The sequence below is a fragment of the Lygodium microphyllum genome, chromosome 9 (assembly GCF_053477565.2).
Source record: "Lygodium microphyllum isolate KBCC chromosome 9, Lygodium_microphyllum_v1.1.10, whole genome shotgun sequence".
In the NCBI taxonomy this organism is placed as follows: Eukaryota; Viridiplantae; Streptophyta; class Polypodiopsida; order Schizaeales; family Lygodiaceae; genus Lygodium; species Lygodium microphyllum.
The window spans coordinates 113,537,252-113,560,930 of NC_141143.1; the positions used below are offsets into that span (position 1 = coordinate 113,537,252).

General features: G+C 40.3%; 1 protein-coding gene across 3 annotated transcripts; it reads right to left on the bottom strand.

Annotated features, from left to right (window-relative positions):
* Positions 1 to 2,155: 2,155 nt before the first annotated feature.
* On the bottom strand, positions 2,156 to 5,068 carry PDS1 (4-hydroxyphenylpyruvate dioxygenase). 3 transcript variants are annotated; one of them, XM_087684979.1, is made up of 4 exons: positions 4,473 to 5,068; positions 3,547 to 3,796; positions 3,212 to 3,411; positions 2,156 to 2,651 (listed from the first exon to the last, which is right to left on the bottom strand). In XM_087684979.1, exons 1-4 carry the CDS (start codon positions 4,994 to 4,996, stop codon positions 2,480 to 2,482), a joined length of 1,146 nt encoding a protein of 381 aa, XP_087541105.1. In that variant the 5' UTR covers positions 4,997 to 5,068; the 3' UTR covers positions 2,156 to 2,479. The 3 variants fall into 3 exon arrangements, with proteins under 3 accessions (XP_087541105.1, XP_087541103.1, XP_087541102.1); XM_087684977.1 differs by having other exon boundaries at positions 3,523 to 3,796; XM_087684976.1 differs by having other exon boundaries at positions 3,212 to 3,796; positions 4,473 to 5,067.
* Positions 5,069 to 23,679: the final 18,611 nt, after the last annotated feature.

The following is a 23,679-nucleotide window of genomic DNA, read 5'->3' on the forward strand; positions in this document are numbered from 1 at the left end:
ACCCTGCAACCCAATGTTTCCACTCTAGCATTCTTATAGCATTCTTAGCTACCATTGTTGACACAAATAACCAACAAGGATAGATCATAGAGGAGCTTTATCTTTAGGGCTATCTCCTTGGATAGAGCAATGGCATTCAATCAAGAAAGATACCCATGTCTACCCAAGAGGAGACCCAAACACCCTTCTTATTGAACATCACAAGAGAAATGTCGATGCACTTCAAGCGCATAGAGCTAAATTTTCACATGAGGGAGAGGTTTCACCAAGGAAAAGTGCACTTCTATCATGTGAAAGATAGAAGTGTACCTTTTCACATGAAAGATGCACTTTGTTGTATTATACTAGTCTCATAGGCCACATTGGCCTTTCAAAGACATTAATATTCTCTCTCTCTCTCTCTCTCTCTCTCTCTCTCTCTCTCTCTCTTTGTGGCCTGCACTCCTAACCTACCTCTATGCTCCTACTTTTTCATTCTCTGAAGCGAAAGGTTAGGACAAACAAGAAGTCAAAAAGTAAATTGAAAAGCTTAAGACTCAAAGATCATGAGGAGGCTTAGAAATGTTATCCCCCTCATTAATATAGGCAATCCATGCATAATTGTCAAGAGAGGGAAGCATGCCGTTGCACAATAACATAAGTAGCAAGACCAAAAAAACTAAGGGAAGCATGTCATTGCAAAGTAACATTAGCAACAAGACTAGATCCAAGTTTTTCAACAATCTAAAAACTAGTCGAAGTCATTATAGGGCATCAAAATCCGGTTAGCTAACATGGATAAGCTCACCCCTATTTAACTCCAAAACAAAGTGCAAAACTCACCAAGTTCAAGTAGGCCACCAAATTGGAGTGTGAAATCTACCATGAGGGAGAGACTTCCATACCTCTCTCTCTCTCTCTCTCTCTCTCTCTCTCTCTCTCTCTCTCTCTATGTGCTACCCTAGTGGTAAGCCACTTGTTTTACCAGCTCTCTCATCCCATTTGGTTCATATCCCACTTTAATTCCTAAACTAAATTACCGTGCAAGTTTAGGCATTGAACTCTATCCACCTTAAGTAACCAAGCTATATACCCAACTGCTCTCTGTGTGTGTGTGACCCTTGAGCTCTCTCATCCCATTTGGTTCGTATTGAATATTAATTCCTAAACTAAATGACCGTGCAGATTTAGGAATTGTACTCCATCCAACTTAAGCAACCGAGCTATATACCCAATTGTTTTGTGTGTGTGTGTGTGTGTGTGTGTGTGTGTGTGTGTGTGTGTGTGCAATCCTACCCATATACACCTTCCATACAAAATTCTACATTCACCACCATTTTCTCCTTTAATTCAGTTAGATGTGAAATGATTTTGTATTGATTGAATATTGGGGCATACATCAATACCTGTAATCAAGGGACACCCAACCCTTGACCACAGATCTTTACAAGTGGTCCCCTTACAATGTCCATCTTGGTGCTGGTCCAGCCAGGTGGAACCATAATCAACTTCATACATCATACATCATACAAGGTGCTGTGCCCCTACCTGCAAGAATGAAACCTGTGACCTTGGGTTTATTACATCATTTCACTTCCATGTGAGCTAGTGGTTCTTTGCTCTCTTAATTCATTTGACTTTAACTCTTCCTCCATATGCCTACTAATATCAGCATTCTTGTCTCTAACAAGATTTTTTCACTGAGAGTTTAACTCAGATTTCCACCCACTGTCATATATTGTTTTATGATTCATGAAACAATACGTAAATTCATTGTTCCAATGATGTACAGTTTTCAACAAGAGCCTTAGTATGCATCAGCAGGGCCATAACGAATATTTTAGCTTTTAATTCCATGGATCAGTGGATTCACTCTATGTTGCCCTCTGCTATCAACTTAGGGTCCTCTCTTACTCAAGCTTTGTGCATACTTGGTATGCAGTTTCCGATGCTGTCTTGCTTTTAAGGGACATTATAAGCTTGCCTGAATGGACACCCAGATGCATTTCTCATTCCTTGAGATGCAGACCATATCATTCCTTAAACTTTGTTTAAAACAATCACTCCCCATTTTCCTTTGCCTTACTTTCACACTATAGCATTAAAATTGCTACGTTAGCCACCAAAAAATAAATTATGAAGCCAGGAAAACTGCATCATCATGCAGGAACAGGAGTAATGAAACTATACCATTTACAGATCATGAAGTTGGCATTCCGTACCACCTCCAACTTACCAACTACAGAGAATAGGTCCGATTGATAGATAATGAAGTGGCATCTTCCACTTTCAAGTAAAGAATAAAGCCATGAGAAAACACTAATCTTACAGCATATGGTCCGATTGATAGATAATGAAGTGGCATCTTCCACTTTCAAGTAAAGAATAAAGCCATGAGAACACACTAATCTTACAGCATATGGTCACAACATTGCCAAAGTGTGATCTTTGCTACCATCATTTGCCTCTCCATACTCTATATGTACTTACAACCCTCGGATTATGCCCTTGCAGTCCCATCAAGTGTCTTCTCATACTCTTCAATGGATTTAAATAGCTCAGAAAAGTTTCCTTTGCCGAAACCTCCACAGCCTCCTTTTTGAACAAATTTACCATCTTCTCTAGCTTCCATACACCCAATTCGCTGTATCATTTCTAGAAAAATGGTAGGCCTGCCATCCACAAGGTCAGTGAGTATCAAGACAAAAATATATATCAGAAGCAATTGTGAGCATCAATAACAGAAATGCAAGTTCAAATTAAGTCTATCACTGCCCCCTTTTCCCCTGCTAACCAAAAAGCAGTTAATTACCATAAAAATAACTGTGTTGCTAGTTTAGAAACAAAGCTTTTTATTTATGTTATATGGTTTATGCTCCTTTTTCCGCCCCAAAAGAAGATAAAATCAAAAACATTGAGTGCTGCTTCTGGCTGCCAGCTTTCACCAACCAGTGGCAGTTTCCAAAAGCAGAATTCAAGTGTTAAGGGTTCGGTCTATCACTGGTTCACTAGTATATATTTCCAAATATTCTTGACAAAATATATTCCCCAGACGGTTGAAACAACTGTCCCCTGCAATGTATTAGCTTCAATTAATAAGTATTGGCCCTGCCAGGTCACTTCCTTCGACCCTTATGGTGTTACGTTATTTCTCTACCTGTCGGTCTTTATTTGAATATAGGGCAGAAATATTGCTGCAGAGAAACAACAAAGCGAGTCTCAGAGCTGTTACCTATCACCCACAGGCTTGGTGAAAATTTGAAGCAAAACACCCTGGTCATCTTTATCGACCAAGATACCCAATTCCTCACATTCATTCATTTGCTCCTCTGTCAGTATATCTGCAACCCTGTTCCTTAAATTTCGATAATATGTTGATGGAGGCTTTGGCATGAAATCAAAACCTCCAAGGTGAGTCCTCATCCTCATTTCCTTCAGTAAAGAAAAAATATCATCACAAAGCAGAGCAAGGTGCTGCAATCCAGGGCCCTCATTATATTCAAGATAAGTTTGAATTTGTGATTTGCGTTTAGTTCCAAATACAGGTTCATTGAGTGGAAGGAGGACCATCTCATTATTGCTTGCAAGGACCATTGAATTCAAACCACTTTCTGCAGTGCCAACATCATCTGCTGTAAATTCAGCAAACTCATGAAATCCTGTAAATTTGGCAATGTACTGAACACTCTCCAGTAGGCTGTGGACATTCCCAACAGCGTGATCCAGTCTCTTCAGACCATAAGAAAGTGGGGGAGATTCAACCTTCTCATAATTAGGAAGAAAAGGGCCAGTAAACCCATTGAAAAAGCTCACATACCTGCATAAAGTAAAACTGTTTCAGCATGCATATTCATACGCCCATAAATGCACAGCACAATGACAGGGGGAAACATAACATATATACATGCCTAGAAAATGCACAGCAAAATAACAAGGATTAAAACAAAACATGACATCTTGAAAGAATCCCAAAACAAGGGCAGTACATGCATAATGTAGCAAAGATACCTGTACGTAACATTCAAACAAATTTCAGTAAATTGGACACAGAGTACACATAACCCTGATGTCCAATTCTTGCAAAAGCATTTTCTTGGCTTTCTCACTAATAGCCCAAGCAAGGTCCAGAAATCATCCTTTCTTGTTGGACCATGAAGTAGACCCAATGGAGTTAATGCTGCCCCCAACAAAGTCATTTCTAGGACATTTTTGGATCCAAAACTTCCATTTTGCTTTGCAAGCAAGAGTTGCCTTTTCTATCACACAATGATGCGCCAATTGCCACATTCGGTTGCACCCATTCAATTTCTTAATCCAAACTTCTAGGGAAGCATCCTGAACTGTTCCACAAAACGTTGGATGATTCCCAATCCACCACCCACAGGAAAACAGCACAGCGCTAAAAAAAACACCGAGATTGCATGAAGAGACAATTAATGCACTTTACAATCAATCAAGATTCTCATTACGAGGACGAATTCCAAGAAAAATACCTGAGGACCACATCTCCATACAGCTTCACCTCCGACAGCATCGCTCCTCTCCCCGAAGCGTCCTCTACCAATTTCTGTGGTTCAAACACCGGGACCGCACCATTTTCCACACTAGCCCTGAAAGCCTCCTCTGCATCATCAACCACAATCCCAACGGCACGAACTCCCAATCCATGGCTGTCAAAGAAACGCCTGGCTTCCTGGCTCTTCCAACCAGGGTGCGGCATCCGGGAGCTGGACTGGTCGACAGCATCGGTGTACGGGGCAGAGAAGGCGAACAGGAGATCCTGCGACTGGACTACATAGGAGCAGTAGGTCTGGTTTCCGGTAGTCTGGTCAGACTTGGCGGTGAGGGCCATGCCAAGGCCCCAGGAGAAGCGCCGCCATGTGTTGGAGGCATCGCCGCACCAGAACTCGATGTGGTGGAAGCGATGGACGGGGAAGCGGTCGGAGAAGGGGTTTTGGCGGACGAAGTTGCGGCAGCCGACGAGGGAGAAGCCGTCCGGGCCCTTGTCGATACCCATGGGAGGAGGCGAGTGGGGTGTGGGCGAGAGAGAGAGAGAGAGAGAGGAGAGCTGGATATAGAAGCCTAGTAGAGTTCGACCAGTCATCTCTATCGTGCTTTAGTTGCCAAGTAGGACTCCCAGTGAGAGAGGGGCTGTCGGAACGTGTGCGGATGCCTTCTGCCACGTCATTAGTCTCATCATCATTATTATATTCTTGACCTTATTGGGCATGTAATACCCTTGCTCTTATTATTTTGCGACTGATACCTAAGAAATTTGTGGGTATCAGAGCTCCGCCTTCGTCTGAGGACTATCTCCCATGGGGTCTTTATGACCCAAGGAGATGGGATCAATGGTGGACACTGCACCCGAAAAAAGGACGGAATCTTGGTCGCTCCTTTTTCAACAAGTAAACCCATAAAGTACAGTAATCCCAACCCAATAAGTAAATCCAGCATGTCGGAAAAGAGCAGATTTCTGGGAGTTACATTGTGATTTTAGAGATAGTAAACGCAACTAGCCGGTGACCTCGGGCTTTGTGGAATGACCGTTATTCCGCATGAAATAATTGCATGGAATTCACCAAACCGAGGCGGCGATCCTCAAGACTATCTCCCATGGGGTCTTTATGACCCCAAAGAGATGGGATCAACGGTGGACGATGCACCCAAAAAAAGGACGGAATCTCAGCCGCTCCTTTTACGACAAGTAAACCCATAAAGTACAGTAATCTCAACCCAATAAGTAAACCCAGCACGTCGGAAAAGAGTGGATTTCCAGGAGTTACACCGTGATTTCGGGGATAGTAAACCTACTCAAGCTATCAAACCCGACTAGCCGGTGACCTTGGGCTTTGTGGAACGGCCGCATTTAAAATTTCATGGGCCCACATTGCCATTGAATGGTGTTGACGGTTGGGGTGTCCCTCTTAAAATCGTAGATTCAGACCTTGACCAAAAGTAAACCCAACTTTTGTAGTAAACCCACATTGCGGGTTAATCGTGCTGAGGGAAGGACTCGTGTTAAGATACAAGACCCATACTACAACAACACATTTGCTCGAGAAGTGGAAGATCCCCTAAGGTGATGGAGGTTCCAACGTGGTTTAATGCAATACTTAAGAATGAAGGATTGGTGGATCAGATCCATTACACGGACAATGGTTTCTTCGAAGCCATATTTGCCGAGAAGGAAGCTACATTGCCAAGGGTCTTGGGAAGCAACTATACATTTTCCCCCCTTTCCAGTCCATTCACGAATTGTTTCTCCCTATTATGGGATACCAGTCTCAAGCAACAAGAATACATTGATATTGAGGTCCCATATGTGGGGGATGTCAGTTTCAAACCCTCGTGGAGCAAGTTCACAGGCTCCTACCATAGTTGGGGACTTTGGGGTCACTACTTCAAGGAATTCGCAACCGCCAGGATGAAGAACAACCTCCCAACGTTGCAAAGCCCTCGTGGGCAGAGGCAGCAAGACCAGGAAAACAGTCAGATGGGAAACTTCCCCAAACTAGCAAAGGCAATGATACTCAGGAAGTGCAGTTGAGGGATATCCCAACATAGGGAACCTGCTCATAAAGACAATCATCTGCTAGTACATCAGTGGTAGAAGCATGCTGCAAAATGCTCATGAAACCTCAATGGATGGGAAGACATAAAGGCACCAATCAAGGATGCAAAAGCTCCCACATGAAGAAGAGTCCTAGCCAACTGCATTACATAACCAACCACAGTACAGTAAAGCATAAGACATCTGTCATAAGAGCATATGATATTCAGCCATGAAATCTGCCCATAACCATATGCATATGCATAGCTTTGCAGTACATCATGCCATCAAGGAATATCCAAGTCAAGTAAAGACCGACAAGTGGTAAAGCATCCTGCAAGAGTCAAGCTCTAGGTGAAGCCCAAACTTCTATACAACAACATCCAAATAAGTGGCTCTGTAAGGTATACAACAGTAGACCATGTGCGTAGACGGGTAAGCATACATAGCATCTGCGCTCTAAGATGGATGGGCAACAAGAGCCCAACTAGCATAGAAGCTAGACAACAGAGGAGTAAGAAAGCCATAGCTGTAAATCCCAAGCACTATCCAAGTCCACTGATCAGTAAGTATCCCGGATATCAAATGCAAACGAGCAATCACAGCTCATACATAAGTTTGCATCACCCAAACATCAGGATCCATGCATCGAAGCACCAAGGCCAGATAGCATCAAAACTACATATGGAATAAGCCAACCAAATGTCAAACTGCTCAATGGAATGCTCGATGAAAGTCAAGAAAAAGCCAGAACATCTGCCATCCTGCAGCCAAACCCAAAAGCATCCACTACATACATCATTCCCTAACGGGTCGTACAAGCATCACTCAAGTGATAGGTACTAGTGAACCATCTCAAGTGACTGCCATCTGCAAATAAAAAATGACAGTGAAACCATAAATTGAGCTCTAAATCTCAGCTCAAAGTGATTCCAGAGCATAAAACATCAGTGTGGCATCATTCAAATATATGAATACATCATCCCAAGTAGCCGGGAGCACCAATAGGCATAGCCGAGTATAGCATTAAATAGCTTCAGCCTTGCTCATAATAGCAGCGAAATGACTGCTAAAAAAAGGTAATCTAGGGCCAAACTCAGCACCAAAACCAAGTCATAACATGAGCACAACATTCCCAAGCATGGGGGGTACCAACCAGGCATACATAGGCATCCAATGACCATAAACCATAAGCAACTGCGCTTCAGCCCTGTTCATAATAGCAGCATATAACCTGTGAAAACTGAGCAAAATAGTGCTCAATTGAAGCTCAAACCCAAGTCAAACCATAGGCACATCATCTTCGAGTATCCGGGCACCAAACGGGACCATTCAGGCATCAAATGCCAATGCCACTAAGCCCAAGCAACAAATGCCAATGTTACACTACTGTGTAATGTCTGTGAGCTACTGTAAACAATCCTGGGACTGTGCAAATCAGACCCAAAACATCACCCAAGTCAAATGCAAGTGTCAATGCTCAATGCCAAGTGCCCGAGGGCTCCAAATGAGCCAAAATCAAGTGCCAAAGGAGGGGGAGAGTTGTTGTTGTGACTGTCAATGCTGAAGGCACATATGGGAGGGCTACGTGATTGTGCCAACTGTAAATGCTGGTCCTGAGGCTGGAAAAATGGTGGCCAAGATTCGGAGGGGTTCGGTTAAAGCCAAGGAAGGCCTCAAACAAGCCAAAGGTAAGGGGGGAGCAGCCAAGCTTCAAGGTGAAGCTCCAATGGCGGCCACACTTCAAGAAACCCTGTTGTACCTATGAATGTTTGAGAATACCTATGAAGGAAGATCTCGAAGCTCGCGTGCATGGCTGGGAAGCACTCCAAAGATCCCGCTCTGATACCAGTTGAAGGGGATGCAATGGCAGTGGAGAAGGAGAAGTGGAAGACGCGGGAGAGAAGAACACACACAATGTAGGTGTTGTCCAATTGAACTGACAGCCTTATTGCACTATCATATCATATATGAATAAAGAATGGGCGGTCACAGTATAAACGGGTAGGCCCAGAGGCCTTTTACCCCAACACCTTGTTAGACAATGTGTTAAATACCATTGTGGCCACAAAAGGGACTGCCACCTCCAAACAACAGGTTGTCTTCTTATAGCTAGATCTACAAAAGGCCTTTGACAGAGTCTCAAGGAGATATATAGAAGAGGTCATGATCAGGATGCCTTTTGATAGGAGAATTGCACACTTGACATTCCTCTTAGGAGACTAAGCTGAAGCCCCTATCTCTCTAAATGGTTCTTTGCTTGACCCTTCTGACTATCAAGAGGGGGGTCTACCAAGGATGCCCTCTCAGCCCCCACTATTTGCATTGGCCACACACCTCTATTTTGTCTTATTGACTTGTGTGGAAAAAGGTCAACTTCAAGGGCTCATGTATCATGATAAATATCTTATTGGGCAAGGTTTCACCGACAATTTGATGATGATATTGAAAGTAGACCAAAGAAATCTAAACAAGTGTGACAGAAGACTGTCTGAGAGGACTAGGATGGAAAGCAAAGATAGTTACCAAGGGCAATACTTTTATATATTTTGGCTTTCTAGTAGGACTAGGTTTTATGGAATCAGAACGTACAGGCTAGACACTTGAGAAGGTAAGGAAAAAACTCAATTGTTGGTCTTCCAAGGCATGGCCTCTTCATGTTAGGCTTAAGATACTCAAGATTTTTGTCTATCCTGCACTAAATTTCTATTTGCCTCTAATTGCGTGGAGCTCCACTACACAAAAAACTTGAGATTCCTTGATCTGCAAATTCCTATGAAACAAATCTCACAAGAACAAATACTTGGTGCCCATGGCTGAGGAAAGCCTAAAAGAAGAGCTTGAGCTAGGTGTTAAATCCATTATGGAGGCAAGATGCAATCAACAACCTATTTCAACCATCGGCATCATGCAATACAAGCTGAGCAAAAAGCTCATCAAATCCGTGTTAAATCCTTCCTCTCCTGAGGTTGACATAGTCAATAAAGCATGGCAAGTTAAAATTTCAGAAAGGCAATTCAATGAAATTATGAGAGGAATATGGTCTTTGAAGCTGCCATTAAAGGATAAAGTGCTAGCATGGAAAGTGGTGCTGGCATCTCTCATCACTGGGAGTAAACTCAAGAGTAGAGGCATGGGTCCTGCTTTTGTGGTGAAGAGGACACTCTCAAGCATGCCTTATAGGATGGTTGTATTGCCAAAACCACCTGGTGAGATATCTTGCAAAGGCTTGGGATCCAAAGAAACAACCAAGATAGTTTGATGTTTTTGGGCTTGGTAACTTCGTGGCAAACCCACCATCTTTTGGCCATCAAATTGCGAGCTTTTTCACTCTCCAACTCATCTAGGAGGCCAAGGTTAAGAGAGAGCTTGAAGGTAGTAATGCCAAAGTTGGATCAGAATGTGTCTTTTCCAAAGTAAAATGGTATCTTAGCATCTCATGTTCATTAGGAAAACTGAAATGTTGCCAGGAGGCATATTCCATGGTGGATTCTGTGAGGTTTTTATTCCATGGTGGATTTCGTGAGGTTTTTATTTCACTGTGGATTTTGTGAGGTTTTTCGGTGGATTCTATAAAACTATATTTATTTGCAGGGGCTCGTACACAAGGTGGATTCCTTGTGCAAGAAGTTGACGGTGTCAGAGGGGTTTTTGTCGAAAGGTCGAATCCACCGAGGATCAAAAGTGGAAGGAAGTAGAGATAGGAGATGGAAGAGAAGATAGAGAATACCCAAGTGGTAAACACTACAAAAACAAATCACAATGAATTGAATCAATATGTATTGAAAGAACCCGAGATCTTCGCACTACTCAGAAGCAATCTCCAGGCATTAGATCTCCTGGCGCTTCTTCGTAGAACAAAACGTGCATAAAAATTACAGCTCCTTCTCTACTGCTCGGAACCCAAATTTGATGGCTCCGTTGGCTTCGAAAGGGGGGTAAAACCCAAGGACACCTGATCACGGATCTCCCAGATCACTCCTTCTGCTTCTTTCAGTTCAATCTGCAGTTTTCAGCCTGTTTACAGCGATCCTGACGCGCACGATTTCGTCAATCTGTCCTTCTTATGAAAATCCCCTAATTGGCTGAAAAAGCAACTAGCTTTTTGCATGCCATTCTAATCTAGAAGATTTTTCTAAAATTTTCAGATTTTTACAATAAATAATATCAAAAATAGACTAAAATTATCCAAAAATCTAGTATTTTTGGATAATCCATGCAACTCACACTAGTACTACTAGCTCTGATCACATTGAGTCTCTTGATTAATAAGAAGTCGAATGATGATGCATTCCATACTTTTTCACACTGTGTCCTCATAACATCACGACATCCACCCCCTCTGAACTTGCACATCCTTCGGTATGTGCCAAAATCCTAGTTGTCTCCGGATTCTGAGTCCTCCTCATCCTCTGCAACCATATCCTTTACTTCTTCATCTTCCATATCTTCCTGGCTAGTCCCTGTATCATGGCCACTATTTAATTCCAATTCTGGCAACTCATAGGCAGTAGATTCCTGCCTTTTGAATAATTTGATTCTTTTCCCTGCTACCAGAAGTTTTATGGCTGTCCCATCCATCTCATTTAATGCATAAGTAGCATTATCAAACACGTGTCTTACCACATAGGGTCCAAACCATCTTTTGGAAACTTTACGCATGGCACTATGTTGGTTATCTAAACTGCTATCATAAACCAATACCCAATCCCCATCTTGTATGGTTCTTGGTCTCAGTCTATGTCTTTTGTCAAACCGTTTCTTGTTCTGTATCCTTGCTGCCATTAACTTTGTAGTTGCTGCCTCTATGTCTTCTGACTTTCTTTCCAACTGTCTAATTTGTAAGGCCAACAACTCCTCTCGATTCAAGTCCTCCTCCCAAGGCAACACACTCCATGTGACTGTCATCTCTTCTATCGGCATGATAGGTTTTTGACCATACATCAACTCTGTAGGCATATATCCTGTAACAGCACTATGAGTTGTTCTGTCAGCCCACAAAGCATAAGGGAGCAATCGTGGCCACTCTTTTACCTTCTCTCCACATGCTTTTTCCAATGCCTTCACAATAGGTGGATGACCTCATTCACTTTTGCCATTTCCTTCAGGGTTATAGGCTGATGTTAAAGCAAGCTTTATCCCCAACCGTGCAAAGAAATCGTGAGCCTCATCTGCATCTAACTCACCCCTATCTGCTGTAATTTTTTTCCACCACATAGCCATATCGACAAAATATCTCTTTTAAGAGAAAAGTACATACGGAATTTGTCATCTTAGAACGTAGAGCTCTTCCTTCCACTTGATTAGTCAAGTCTTCACGAGTAAGCACAAGATACCTCATTTGCCAAAGACCTATAGGCATTGTGACCAAATCCACCACCCACTTAAAATGAAGAGACAATGGATATGTGGGTTGCAATCCATCCCCATGTCTCACAGTTGAATACATTTGACATGTCGTACATGTTTCCACAAAGTGAGCAATATCCTTATACATACCCTGCCACCAATATCTTTCTCCCACAAGCTTTCATGAAATTCTTGCATTACTTTTACTTGTGAAGCTCTGTCACCCAAAACTCGCAATGGCTTACCCTATTTCTTTTTAGCATGTTTCCATAAGTATCCATCTTTTAAGAAAAATCCATAGGCTTTCCTCTTGATCTTCTTAAACTCCTCATCTGACCATTCATCTCTCTTTGTTAATGTGCTGAGATATTGACCAATTCTCAGCTACTCTCCTGCATATTTGTCTTCCAAAAACACTTCTACACAAGATGCAAAACATCTAAAGTGTCTTCTCTTTGTTGTCCAAGCTTCTATTAATGCTGTAGTAACACCTTGCATTGCTAAATTCACTCTTACAACATCATTTTCAGCCATAAGAAAGTCATCTTCTTCCTCCTCATCCATCATTCCATCTTCATTCTCATAGCGTGCTCGAGATAACATGTCTACCAATTGGGTTATCTCTTCCTGCAATATGCTGAAATTCAGGGTTCAAAGATTTGATGTATGCAATCCACCGGAGCATAGCTATGTCCGAAGTAGCACAACTAGTAATCATACCCAATACCGATAAAAAATCGGTCTCAATGACTACATAAGCACCCATTAAATACTCCTTATCACATTTAAGGGCTATCACAATTCCCCATAATTCTCTTTTAACCTGTGGATATCTTCTCTATCGTTCAATCAATACTTTAGCACCAAAGCGAATTGCATATCTTTGTCCTTCCTCATCATCTTGCCCAATTTCCCATCCAATCCCGATTGGGCTTGTATCAACAGTAATAATGATAGCCTTTCCATGTGAATAGTTAGCCTTTCTCAATGTAGGAGCAAATTTTAAGAGTTGCTTCAATTTCTTCATTGCTTTCTGATGCTTCCTTTCCCAATGAAATTTCTGACCTTTCCTTAGAAGCTGATAAAGAGCATCGGCTACATGTGCAAAGTGAGGAATCCATATCAAATAGAACACACATGCATCCAAGAATCTATGCACCTCTGATACATTTGTGCATACATCTTGCATTCTATCAATCCCATCTATTTTTGCTGGTGATGGCCTTCGCCCATAAGGCCCACACATATGCCCAACAATCAAAACCTCTTCAACTCCAAAGACAGACTTTTGTCTAGAAAGAATTAAATGCACCTCTTCTAGACGTGTCAAAATCCTCTCACAATCCACAATATGATCAGCAACAAACTGTCTACATCCATGAGCATCCATCTCTTCATTCTTTTCATCCACTGCACACCCTTTGATTGGAACATCATCCAAGAAGGGCATAGTCAATTGTGGTATAAAATCCTTGAGTACCCTATTCATAGCATTTGTCATGTGTGCCACTGAGTTTGTTGCACCCTGTGGGAGAGTACACATCCGTACTAACCCCAAAGGAGTCTTCATGGTTGTGATATCCCTACTTTCAATTGCAAGCTAAAATTGATCATAACCCGAGTAAAGATCACCCAAAGAATAGATTGCTCTGCCAGTAAAAGCCTCTGCAAATTCATCAACCACAAGTTCTGCACCCACATTTCTTATGGTCACTTTATTGACCGGTTTCATGTCTTGAATAAATCTCAAAGCCCCATTATTTTTGGGCACAGTAAACCAACGATTTGAGTACGGAGCTGAAGAAGGCTCCAAGATCTTCATGCGAATCTTTTCATTTAGCAAATCCATTAGCTTTGGCAAGTAAGCTTTAGGCACTGGAATAGGCCTCAAGTTCCATGGTACATGTGGCACAGTAAATATGACCATAGGAGAGAGAACATTTGGATCCACACAACCTATTTTACTTGGCTAAAATGCAAATGCCTTCCCATGTCTAGCCAACAACTACATAAAACAACCTCTCTCAGCAGGCAAAAGAAACCCTTCTACACCAACTTTCAATTCCTGTAATGTTTCAGATGTAAACTGATGACCTATATCTTTAGGATCTCATAAGCTTGGCTGCCTTGACACTTTTTCATACAAACCCTCACTCTTTGGTGAAAGTGGCAAAGCAATTGGTTTCACCTTTTTGTCAACTGTCTTATACTTTGTCTCCACAAGTGCTTCAGCCCATTGTAATCCTTCCTGTTGAGCAAACAATGCTATGACATCATACATGTCCAAAGAACATACTGACAACACTCTGTTTTCAGCCACATTTTCTGCATGTATAATTGCTAAATATTCAGCCATAGTGTCAGTAATATTCAGCCCATAAAAGATGCCTGAAATGCCATCATTTTCAGTCTAACAGCCCCAATGCTCTCAGTTTCTTAATAGCCCGTTTCATAGATATGCATTTAGCCCTACACATAGCTTCCATAGGCTTAAACCAACATGAACTGTTTGCTGTAAACTGAGAATTACCAATAGTAAATACATGCTTCATTTCATCAAGAGGCGAGTACACCCTCTGAATAGCACTACTGTAGCCCCGCATTATAGCATGGCTTAATGAAAATCCAGGTCTTTGAATTCCCTTGCATTTGGAACCAAAGGAGACTCTCAAAGCGTATCATGATTTCTAGGATGATTAACACAAATAGTAAGAAATTGGGCTGCTTTTCTCTCATCCTTGCTTCTGACTCTTGCATAAGCAGAACCATCATCAAGCACCTTTGTTTCCATACACACACCTGTAATATAGGCCTGTCCCAAAATCACTGCATATGAGGAATTATCTTGCACAAAGAAGTGTTGCTCTTCCTATACATCACCAATCGTCACTTTTACATTAGGACATGCAGCGTAGAGCTCCCTTGAAGAATTATTTGCAGCCCTCATACACCAACCATGATTAATGTCCACAGGCCATGCACAATTTTCATAAAATCCCCGCTCAATGACATTTATCTCAGACCCATGGTCAAGTAAAGTAACACAAGGAGTTCCACGTTCCCCTATTTTCACTACCGCTTCAGTGGTAGCTCTAGCCCAATGATTTCTTGTGTAGTGACTTCGAGGAATAAATCCTAGAGTCTCTTCTCCATATTGTTGCATTTGCCTTACTCCACCATGCATATTGCTATAAGACAATGCATTTTCAACCACTTTTTTCTCTTTTCCACATGTTGTCCACAGATTAGTAGCATCTTATATAGATAATCCAGTACTTACTTCATGCTCATATTCAGCCCGAATACCCAACAAACCGGTTTCCTCTTCAAATTGTAGCAATGCACTAGTGACATCACCAAGAAACAGACGCTTTCTTTTATTTATGTCAATGATCTCATCATGAAATTCTCGCTTGGCAATGCCAAGCACCTCTCCCAAGGTAAATTCCACCCAACTATTTAAGATCCATTCTTCAAGAACCTTCTTAAGATCTGTGGTTGTCTCAATATCAGATTGCAACTTATATCCTAGCTGCTTGCCCTTCTTTTTGCCCTCTTGTCTGTTATCCTGTTTTTGCTCCTGACTGACCTCTTCCATAACATGCTTGGGAGGTGGATGATTTGTAGCTTTAGGCTGATCCACATTTCTTCTTGTCATTCTTTTAGATGTCCTTGCAATATCTTCATCTCTTTTTTGTTTTTCTTCCACAAGTACATTCGTGTTTTGTACCTTTGCTAAATATGCATACACTGAATATGCATCTACCGGTGATTCCCAACTAGTTATGCCACGAATGTCTTGCCCTACATGAGACATTTCACTATCAGTGACCTTTCTCTTTTCAGTTGCATGTAAAGCATGTGTCCATATTTCAGCCTTTGGACCAACCATCACTTGGCCATGCATTCTATACAACTGTAGACCAAAAGTAGAAGCATGTATTGTCACATAAGCATTTCAGACAACCAAGCCTTCCAACAACTTTTGTATACCTCCCTTTCCAAAATTCAAAGCAAGAGGCAATCCCGTTTCTTGTGCATGGATCTTGCCATCTTTCCAAAAGATAAGCTGTCGTGCCAAGGCCTCCTGATAGGCAGCACAATCCTTTCTCTCATGCTGCAAACGGTCACACCACATACATCTTTTTCCAAGTTTAGGGGCTGCTGCTCGTCCCCTTTCCTCTTGTCCTTTTTCATCCAATTTTGCAACCTTCAATTGAAGATCCCTCATCCCTTTGACCAATTCATCCAAGACATCTTCCCTAACAAAGGGAACAATAGCAGGTACAACCATAGGGTTAGCCACAGAAGTAGGTGGCTTACTGGATACATCAACTGTCTTGCCTATAACAGTGGGCAAGCTGGAGATATGCAATCTTTCTCTTCTCCTATCCTTATTCACAAGTGCAGTGACAACTTCCTTGACATATCTCCACTCTGTTTTCAAACTTGTCTCTGTAGTCTGATTCTCCAACAAATCATCAAGCTTCTCTTGAAGCTCAGGATCAGCTACCTGTAGAAACAATTCAATTTTCTGACTTGCAAGAGCTTGCTATTATGCAAGATCTAATTGCTCAAATCGACTTTCAAATTCTCTTAACAATTCCATAGCCACAAGACCCTTATTGGGTTGTAAAACACACTCTTGAAAAGTCTTGCACGTAATCAAACTGGTGTCCTCAATGTAAAATTATTCCCTGAGTGTCCTCTTGAAGGCTACCCAATCTGCATCCTGCAAGTATAATTCAATAATCCGTGCTTTCAGTTCATGAACAGTAACACATACAAAATACCGACTCCATGAGATTGAGCCACTCCAAAGAATTCCATCTTCTAAGCATAGGTATGTACATATGCAGATACATTCTTACCATTGAATAACTTCACCTCACGCTCAACTGCTTACAAAGCATTCATCACAACACTTTCTGTTTGAGTTGAAGCTTGCATCACCTATTGTTGTTGTTGTACCCACATAAGCATATTCATATTTTGCACCAACTATTGCAAAGCATCATTGGAGATTGTATTCGAAGGTTCTCCCATCTTATCTTTCCTTCTTCTGTGGCGACCTTTCACGTTGGGTTCACCAATGTTGGAGGGGTTTTTGTCGAAAGGTCGAATCCACCAGGGATCAGAAGTAGAAGGAAGTAGAGATAGAAGATGAGAGAGAAGATAGAGAATACCCAAGTGGTAAACACTACAAAAACAATTCACAATGAATTGAATCAATATGTATTGAAAGAACTTGGAATCTTCACACTACTCAGAAGCAATCTCCAGGTATTAGATATCCTGGCACTTCTTCGTAGAACAAAACGTGCATAAAAATTACAGCTCCTTCTCTGCTGCTCGGAACCCAAATCTGATGGCTCAGTTGGCTCCAAAAGGGGGGGGGGGGGGGGGGTAAAACTCCATAACACCTGATCACGGATCTCCAAGATCACTCCTTCTTCTTCTTTCAGTTCAATTTGTAGTTTTCATTCTATTTACAGCGATCGCGACGCGCGCGATTTCGTCAATCTATCCTTCTTGTGAAAATCTCCTAATTGGCTGGAAAAGCAATTAGTTTTTTGCATGCCATCCTAATCTAGAAGCTTTTTCTAACTTTTTCAAATTTTTACAATAAATAAGATAAAAAATAGACTAAAATTATCAAAAAATCTAGTATTTTCAGATAATCCATGCAACTCACACTAGTACTAATAGCTCAGATCACATTGAGTCTCTTGATTAATAAGAAGTCGGATGATGATGCATTCCATACTTTTTCACACTGTGTTCTCATAACATCACGACAACGGGGATGCCTATCCTTTTCGAGCATTAGATTAATTTAATGTGCACGTGGGTGATTCCACAACAGCAGGTGATTTTGCAAAATACATATTAAATTAATGGACATTTATGAGTTTAGGGTGCACTTGAATTAAATTAAGGTTAGGATAGAGTTCCAACCTATCTAATTATTTTTGTAGCTGAAGACTGCTAGGTATTCACTTTTGTGGGTTTTATTTTATTATTTTCTAACAATTGTAAATGCTTCAGTTGATGTGTAGAACAAGCAGCAGTGGTGTTGGAAAGCATCGAGCGATGGCGTGTATTTCAGATTATCTAGAAGAAATATTATTTTTGATGGGTGTATGTCTTATCACTAAAGGTGTGGCATCAATATTTATTTAGGCACACTTATTTATTAAAGCGCTTGACAAACATTTATTATTTTTGTGTGCGCATAGGCACTCGATTTAATATTTCATTATTGGACATTGTATTTATGCACAGCTCAATTTTTGGGACGCCCGAACGCTTTACTCTTTATTTGGGCAAAAGCAAACACAAAAACCAAAAGTATGCTAATTGTAAATTGGGCTATTTTTGAGCTTGGAGATTAATAAATCTATAAATACATGCCTTGTGAAGTGCTTACGCAAGGCATGGGAGGAGATTGCACCCACCCAATTAGTCTTTTTGCCTCATGTCGTGCAAACTCTCTTCTTGCTTTTATGAAGCTTTTATAGAGTTCTTTGTTCTTGGGGACCTTTCAACGTTCACTATGCGTGCATATAGCATCTGATTTGCGCATCAGCAGTATCAAAGAGAAGCTGAGATCAAGGCTTCCAACCGCTTACCATCTCGTGCGAAGGTGAAGCTCCTGGAACGAACGGGCTCTATAAGCTGTCTCACAATGAACCGTCAATACAGGTGTATTCCTGTGACGATGAAGAATCCCCTATTGCACTCTCAGATCACGAAGGACCACTTCCAAGAGAGGTGGAGGACCACTCGAGAAGTCTCTTTGTTAAGAAGTTTTTTCTCAGAAGGAAATTGTAAATTGTTAAGCTTAATAAGCTTAAAAAAAGAGCTTAAGCTTAGAGAGCTTAACTAAGCTCTCCAAAATCTCACGATCCATGGTGGCAGCATGTACTCACGATCGCCAAATCTATCCAAAATGTGTCACTGTCCTGTCGAATAATTCACAAAACAAAATCATTAAGCCTTTACAAAGCTTAAGGTTATTAAGCTTACTAAATCTTAAAATTTTCAATCTTCAATCTCCTCCATAGTGGGTGTTCACATTGTGCTACTTCCGAACCAATTTTGTAGACCCATCAAGCCTCTGTTCACACATGTAATTTGGCAGAATTGATTCACAAGAAGCATGCAATTACACGTAGTCTATGCAGAAGAATTTTTCACTTGGAAGAAGACCTCGTCATCAATTGCCGTACCCGTGAAAAAGCAAGATTGTAAAAGCAAAAGTCATTTTAAAAAAAGCAAGCCTTGTAAACCCAAATTTGAGCTATGCTCATCCTTCTAACGAGATTTTGAGTTATTTGAGATTTTTGTAGGATGTTCAATCAAAACATGGAAGATTTTATGGGCAAAGGTGATTTGCCAGAGCCGACTATGGAGCAAAAATTGGATCTAATTATGATGTAACTTCAAGAAGACAAAGTCAAAATTTGCAAGCACAACTGGCTACACTTCAATGATCCACTCTCGATCAATGTTATTCGATGTACGATTGAAGCGGCACTCGATGCACAATCTCTCAGGAAAGAAGCCAAGATAAGTAAACAAAATTTCAAATTACGTACTTTTAATGGGCAGCATGATGGCAAAATTGTTCTCGCTTTCATTAGTCAGTTTGATGACTATTTTCATGAAGAGCAATATGCTGAAAAAGATAAACTCAAATGTGTCACTAACCATCTAGCAGACAAAGCATCGTTATGGTGGACTGTTGTTCGCAAAAGTGTTGATTGTCCCTCTACTTGGGAGGCCTTTCAAAAGAAATTTTTGTAGAATTTCCTTCCATCTCGATTTCATGAAAAAAAAATCAAATAGTGGGATCTTCTACAACAAAGATATCGTGAATCCATTCTGCAATACACTAAGTGTTTCTAGAGTGCCTTATTACAACTTCGACGAATGGTTGAAGATGTTGCTGAGACAATCCACAAGCAGAAGTATATGTCTGGTTTGCTTGGTCACTTCTATACGGAAGTGAATATGTTCAAGCCAAAGACTTTGGAGGATGCGATTTCTTTAGTGCATAATGCAGAAGATAGAAATTTGTGGATAATAAAAGCGACCGCAACAATTTTCAACTAATGGTAACTTTGGCACAAAGCAATTCAATTCTAGCTTCTGAAGATTCAATCAAAATCGCTTTGTTCCTTCTTCTTTTCGTAAACCCTGGACTTGACCTCCTGCTTTACCATCAAACACAAATTCAAACCCTAAGCCTTCTCTCTAGCCAAATCCCAATATACCCAAATTTCCAGCCCTCACTAATAATGTTTCCAAAGCAAAGCCTATAGTTTGCTACAAGTGTCATCAACCTAGACACTTAGCAATGAACTGTCAATCTAAGAAGCAAGCTGTTCAAATCAATCACTTGGGAGTGACTGAAGACGAAGACCATGAAGATACGCCAGACTTCACTGAAGATGATGATGATATCGGCGATGCTTTAGATACTTTACCAGGTATGCCAAATCCTCATTCATTATTAACAATACAATGTTTTGTGCATGGTCAAGAAAAGATTGTTTTGCATGATGATGGAAGCAATCATGATTTTATTTCTGCAAAGTTGGTAAAAGAATTGAATTTACCTAATGTTCCAACTTATTATCACATAAAGGTTGCATTCTTATAGGCACTAGATACAATGGTACACAAGAAGTTCATGATTTAGAAATTAAAATTGTTAATTATGTTGAGCGCATAAATTTCTTGGTTGTGCCTTTGCAAGCTAGTGATATTATTTTAGGAATGCCTTGATGTCACAAATATAATCCCGACATAGATTATTCCACACATTCCATGAAAATTCATCTTAACAGAAAACAAATCACGTTACATGGACACCTTTGATACTTTTTCCTTGCTTAGTCACACACAGGCTAAATACGCATTGAGAAAAGGTAGCAAATTATACTTAGTATGGGTGAATGAAATTGAAGCTAAGAAAAATTAGATGCATCTTAGGCATGAGTAATTTCTTTCACAATTCAAAGATTGTTTTGTTGCTGATTTACCCCCTAGTTTACCACCTATACATCCCGAAGACCATAAAATAGACTTAATCACTAGTTCTCAACCACCATGTAAAGCATCTTTTAGACACAATCAGATTGAACAGAAGGAAATCCTAGCACAAGTTGAAAAATTGTTGAACTGAGGACTCATTAGGCCCAATATTTCTCATTTTGGTGCACCTATCCTATTTGTTAAAAATAAAAATAATACCTATAGGATGTGCATTGACTATCGTGGCCTAAACAAGATCACTGTTAAGAATAGATATCCGATCCCTAAGGTAGACAACCTCATGGATAAACTACAAGCGGCCACTATTTTTAGCAAGATAGATTTCAATCGAGATATCATCAAGTACGATTGGATAAACTTGACATTTTCAAGACTGCATTTAGAACTTAGTTTGGTCATTATGAATTTCTTGTTATGCCTTTCGGTTTGACCAATGTACCAGCTACATTCAATTGTATGATGAATCGTATATTTTTGAAGCATCAGAATTGTGTGATTATTTTCTTTGATGATATGTTGGATTTTAGTAAGAATGAGAATGAGCATTGTGAACATCTATCTTTGGTTTTCAAATTGTTGAAAGAGAATCAATTATATTGTAACCTTGACAAGAGTGAAATTTTCCAAACCCAAATTGAATACTTAGGTCACATTGTTTCTTATGATGGTATTCGTGTTGATCCCAAAAAGATAGAGGCAATTTTGAATTGGCCAATCCCTAAAAATGTGTATGAGTTACGTTCTTTCTCAGGTCTTGTCAGCTTTTATAGAAATTTTGTGAGAATTTTTTCATTGCTTGCATTGCCTTTGACGAAATTGTTAAAGAAAGGTGTTGTGTATCATTGGTTTGACAACCAACAAAAGTCTTTTGATTTATTGAAACATGCTTTAACACATGCACCTGTTTTGCAATTATCTGATTCTAATTGACCATTCTTTCTAGTAGTCATCATTGATGCTAGCGGATCAGGAGTAGGATCTGTCCTCATGTAAGATTCACATCCATAGCCTATTCTAGTTGCAAACTTAAACCCTCTGAACTGAAGTTTTCCACCTATGATAAAGAATTTTTAGTTGTAGTTCAAGCCTTATGTCAATGGAAACATTATCTAATGGGATCTGAATTTATGATCAAAACATACCAATAAAGTATCAAACATCTCCTTAGTCAACCACAAATTTCTGACGTCATATTAAATGGGCTGCTTTCATTCAAAGTTTCCATCCACTTATCCAATATCAACCCGGAAGAGAGAAATTTATTGTCGATGCATTGAGTAGAAGACTAAGTATCCATAATATTTTTGTTCTATCTCTTGATTCCCTTATTCCTATGAAGGATACCTATGACCATGGCCCTAGTTTTCAAGCTAATTGGAACAAATTAGTTGCTAATAACTGGATTCCAATTGATTCTTTGTCTTATTCTGATGGATTTATGTTTTATGAGAAAAGATTGGGTGTTTAATTATTTTGTAGCTGAAGACTGCTAGGTATTCACTTTTGTGGGTTTTGTTTTATTATTTTTTAATAATTGTGAATGCTTCAGTTGATGTGTAGAGCAGGCAACGGTGGTGTTGGGAAGCATCGAGTGATGGCGTGTATTCAAACTATCTAGAAGAATTATTATTTTTGATGGGCATGCGTCTTATTGCTAAAGGCATGGTGTCAATATTTATTTAGGCACGCTTATTTATCAAGACACTTGATAAATATTTATTATTTTTTATGTGCATAGGCGCTCGGTTTAATATTTCATTATTGCATATTATATTTGGGCAAAAGCAAACACAAAAGCCAAAAGCATTCTAATTGTAAATTGGGCTATTTTTTAGATTGGAGAATAATAGATCTATAAACGCATGCCTTGTGAAGTGCTCACACAAGGCATGGGGGGAGATTGCACCCACCCAATTAGTCTTTTTGTCTCATGTCGTGCAAACTCTCTTCTTGCTTTTATGAAGCTTTGTAGTTTATTCTTGGGGACCTTCCGGCGTTCACTGCGCGTGCATACAGTATCTGATTTGCATACCATGGACAACAGAGACATGTCCAAAATCATGAATTCTATTGGCTAGTTGTCTTGGTTTGTAGGGAAGATATTTTTCACATGTGCTATTAATATTATAATATATCATTCAGTTTCTAATATCTTCTATATCTCCAAACTTGGTTATTCCCTTGTTTGGTGATGTGCCACGATGTCACTCACTTGAAACCTTCATTCTCTAATATTGGCTTTTGTTTGGTTTTTAACTTGTATGACTTCGAACATTCATAGAAGAGTTTAAAGAGCCAGTATAGTAACTCTTGTAATCTTAATAGTTCATGTGTATTCGTGACATTGGCATTCCAAAGTGGACTGTGTATATATCTTGAGTTTGTTGTTCTACCTTGTGAATCTCTGAAGCATCTTAGAGGACATCAATATCACAGGTGCAAGCACGCGCATGCGTGCATGCATGCACGCACACACACACATACACACACACACACACACTCTCTCTCTCTCTCTCTCTCTCTCTCTAATGTTTATGCACACCAAGCAATCAAAGACCCTACCAAAAGTACATTATGTGGGACAATCTATAGAGGTAGTATCTACTTTCAAATACTTGGGGATTGAGATACTTGTAGACCACACATGGCATACATGTGTTGAGCAGCGGTTAGCGACAGGGAAAAGTAAGTATTATCACTTTGAAAATGACTGCAGTCATACAGATACTAAATAC

Excerpts from the sequence above, each read along its gene's own strand:
- PDS1 (XM_087684976.1), bottom strand. The coding sequence starts at position 4,996 with ATGGGTATCGACAAGGGCCCGGACGGCTTCTCCCTCGTCGGCTGCCGC. Across the intron at positions 3,797-4,472 it reads TATGGAGATGTGGTCCTCAG|GTATGTGAGCTTTTTCAATG; the intron begins GTATTTTTCTTG and ends TACTTTATGCAG. Across the intron at positions 2,652-3,211 it reads ACCAAGCCTGTGGGTGATAG|GCCTACCATTTTTCTAGAAA; the intron begins GTAACAGCTCTG and ends TGTGGATGGCAG.